Here is a 2,069-nt window from a genome sequence, read left to right as displayed (position 1 = left end):
GTCAGTAAGGTGTTGGTATGGTCGGTGTCAGAACGGGTCAGTGTTGGTTCGGTCAGTGTCAGTACAGTCAGTGGTGGTTCGGTCAGTGTCAGTACGGGTCAGTTCTTCAGGTGCTTTTCCATTGACGTTCCAGTCCGGTTCCAGTGGGTGTGTTTTGGGCAGTTGGTGGAGGTGGGTTTTTTTTTTTTGTTTGTTTTTTTTTTTAAGTTGATGCACAAAATGAGAGATGGAAACACATTTGCCAAATAAGTTTTGAAATTTTTAAAAAATTGCTAAAAATTCAAATTAAAGTTGGATGGAAACATGACCGATGTCACTGCTACGATTGAAAAAATGGCGCCTCGAGTTGCGGCTCAGATGCAACCAGTGACTCCACCCCCTAGCCAATCAGTGACAAACTGTGTTCTGACGTCGCCTTTTGGTGTCAACTGGGACCACTTGGAACCACAACAAAGTAGGTACTAAAAAAAGGGCTGGTTCCATGAATCTGGCCTAATGGAAAAGGCCTGGAACCGTACCGACACTACACTAAGTGGCACTAGTGGAAAAGGGTCAGCAACCATGTGAATCAGTCCTCACGTTGGCCCGTTAAGGAGCTCCATGACAGAAAGAAACTGTAGCTTCATTTCATGTTTCCTGAACAAGATACGGCCAACAGGATCTGGATCGGGACTCTGCAGCGGCTGGGTGTACTTACTGGTGCAGGCCACAGACGGTGGGTCGGAGAGCGCTCGGTAGTAGCCGTCTTCACAGTCACAGCGCCACGAGCCCTCCCTGTCAGTGAAGCTGTGTGCAGGACAGCGAGAGCACTGCAGGTCCTGAGAGGAAGACTTGTAGAAACCTCGACCGCACGCTGTGGACAGGAAGTGACATCACTCCATCAGATATCTACAGAAAAATACTTTTAGCATTTCTAAACACAAAAACTATGACATGGTCTCATTTATTTCTATCCTCTACCCACTGAGATTTAAATAAAGTGATTAAACTGATCGGGATTACAAAAACAACAACAACAACAACAATAAAGGTACAGGACTTAGATAATTAAATCACTTTGTCTCTGATGGTCTGATCTGACACTCRTGACCTTTGACCCCAGTGTTCATCTCTTTGTGGAAGTTATTTTGGACTCTTTGGTGGATATGCATCTCTTTATCAGTCTATCAGCCTCCTGTGCTCTGTGTGGTTACACACCAGGTCATCACACAGCCCTGTGACTACCTGTCACAGCCAGCTCAGGTTCAGTCTGTTCCTTTTAGTCAAAGACTGTTTTATTACTTTATTTTTCTATTAAATTAAAGTTTGTCCACATCAGTAAGTCTGATGAAGACCTTCATCTGGACCAAGGAGGTCTTAGTGATGTCCATCAGCCTGGAGGTGACCCTCAGTCTGATGACCTCATGTCCTCCAGCACCAGTAAACATATTAAAAAGCTGAGTCAGCACCTCCTCATGTTGGACGATCAAATCATTGGTTCTGATGTGAGAAACTCCGAAGATTTCAGGGCTGATAGCAAAATGATAACATTTTTACAAAAGTCTGGAGTTCTGCCAGCGTTTCTGTCTGCAGGGTCCTGTTTGGGCCCGGTTCAAACAGGATCCGATCCATTCGTCATACAGATTACTAAATGTCTCCAGGTGATGTGAGGTCTGTGCAAAGAGAGGCTGAGAAAGTCCCAGCTGATCGTAAAGAGGACAAGACAGAACAAACCACCGGTGCCTGCTCTGATCCAAACGGGCTTCAGAAAAATGCTGAGTCACCAAAACCACAAGACAGATTCTGCTTTAGTGTCAGCAGAGGGTTCTGACTCATGAAGAACAGAACTTATGTGAGACAACATGGATCATTGGACCTTTGACCCAGAAGGTGACCAGATTGACCTGCAACTTTAGTGAAAACCATTGGACCTTAGAGGTCCAGATACAGGTTCAGATACAGGTGCAGATACAGGTTCAGATACAGGTCCAGATACAGGTTCAGAAACAGGTCCAGATACAGGTCCAGAAACAGGTCCAGATACAGGTCCAGAAACAGGTCCAGATACAGGTCCAGAAACAGGTCCAGAT

General features: G+C 45.4%; 1 protein-coding gene across 1 annotated transcript in view; it reads right to left on the bottom strand.

Moving 5' to 3' along the window:
* The window catches only part of epha7 (eph receptor A7), a gene marked incomplete at its 5' end in the record, with an annotated part of 176,149 nt that overhangs the window by 128,084 nt on the left and 45,996 nt on the right, over positions 1–2,069 (bottom strand). Inside the window, 1 exon segment of the mRNA XM_014019122.1 lies at positions 698–853. Coding sequence (XP_013874576.1) covers positions 698–853 — 156 coding nt within the window.

The sequence above is a fragment of the Austrofundulus limnaeus genome, unplaced genomic scaffold, assembly GCF_001266775.1.
Source record: "Austrofundulus limnaeus strain Quisiro unplaced genomic scaffold, Austrofundulus_limnaeus-1.0 Scaffold210, whole genome shotgun sequence".
NCBI classification, from domain to species: Eukaryota; Metazoa; Chordata; class Actinopteri; order Cyprinodontiformes; family Rivulidae; genus Austrofundulus; species Austrofundulus limnaeus.
This window is presented reverse-complemented; position numbering and strand designations above follow the sequence as displayed.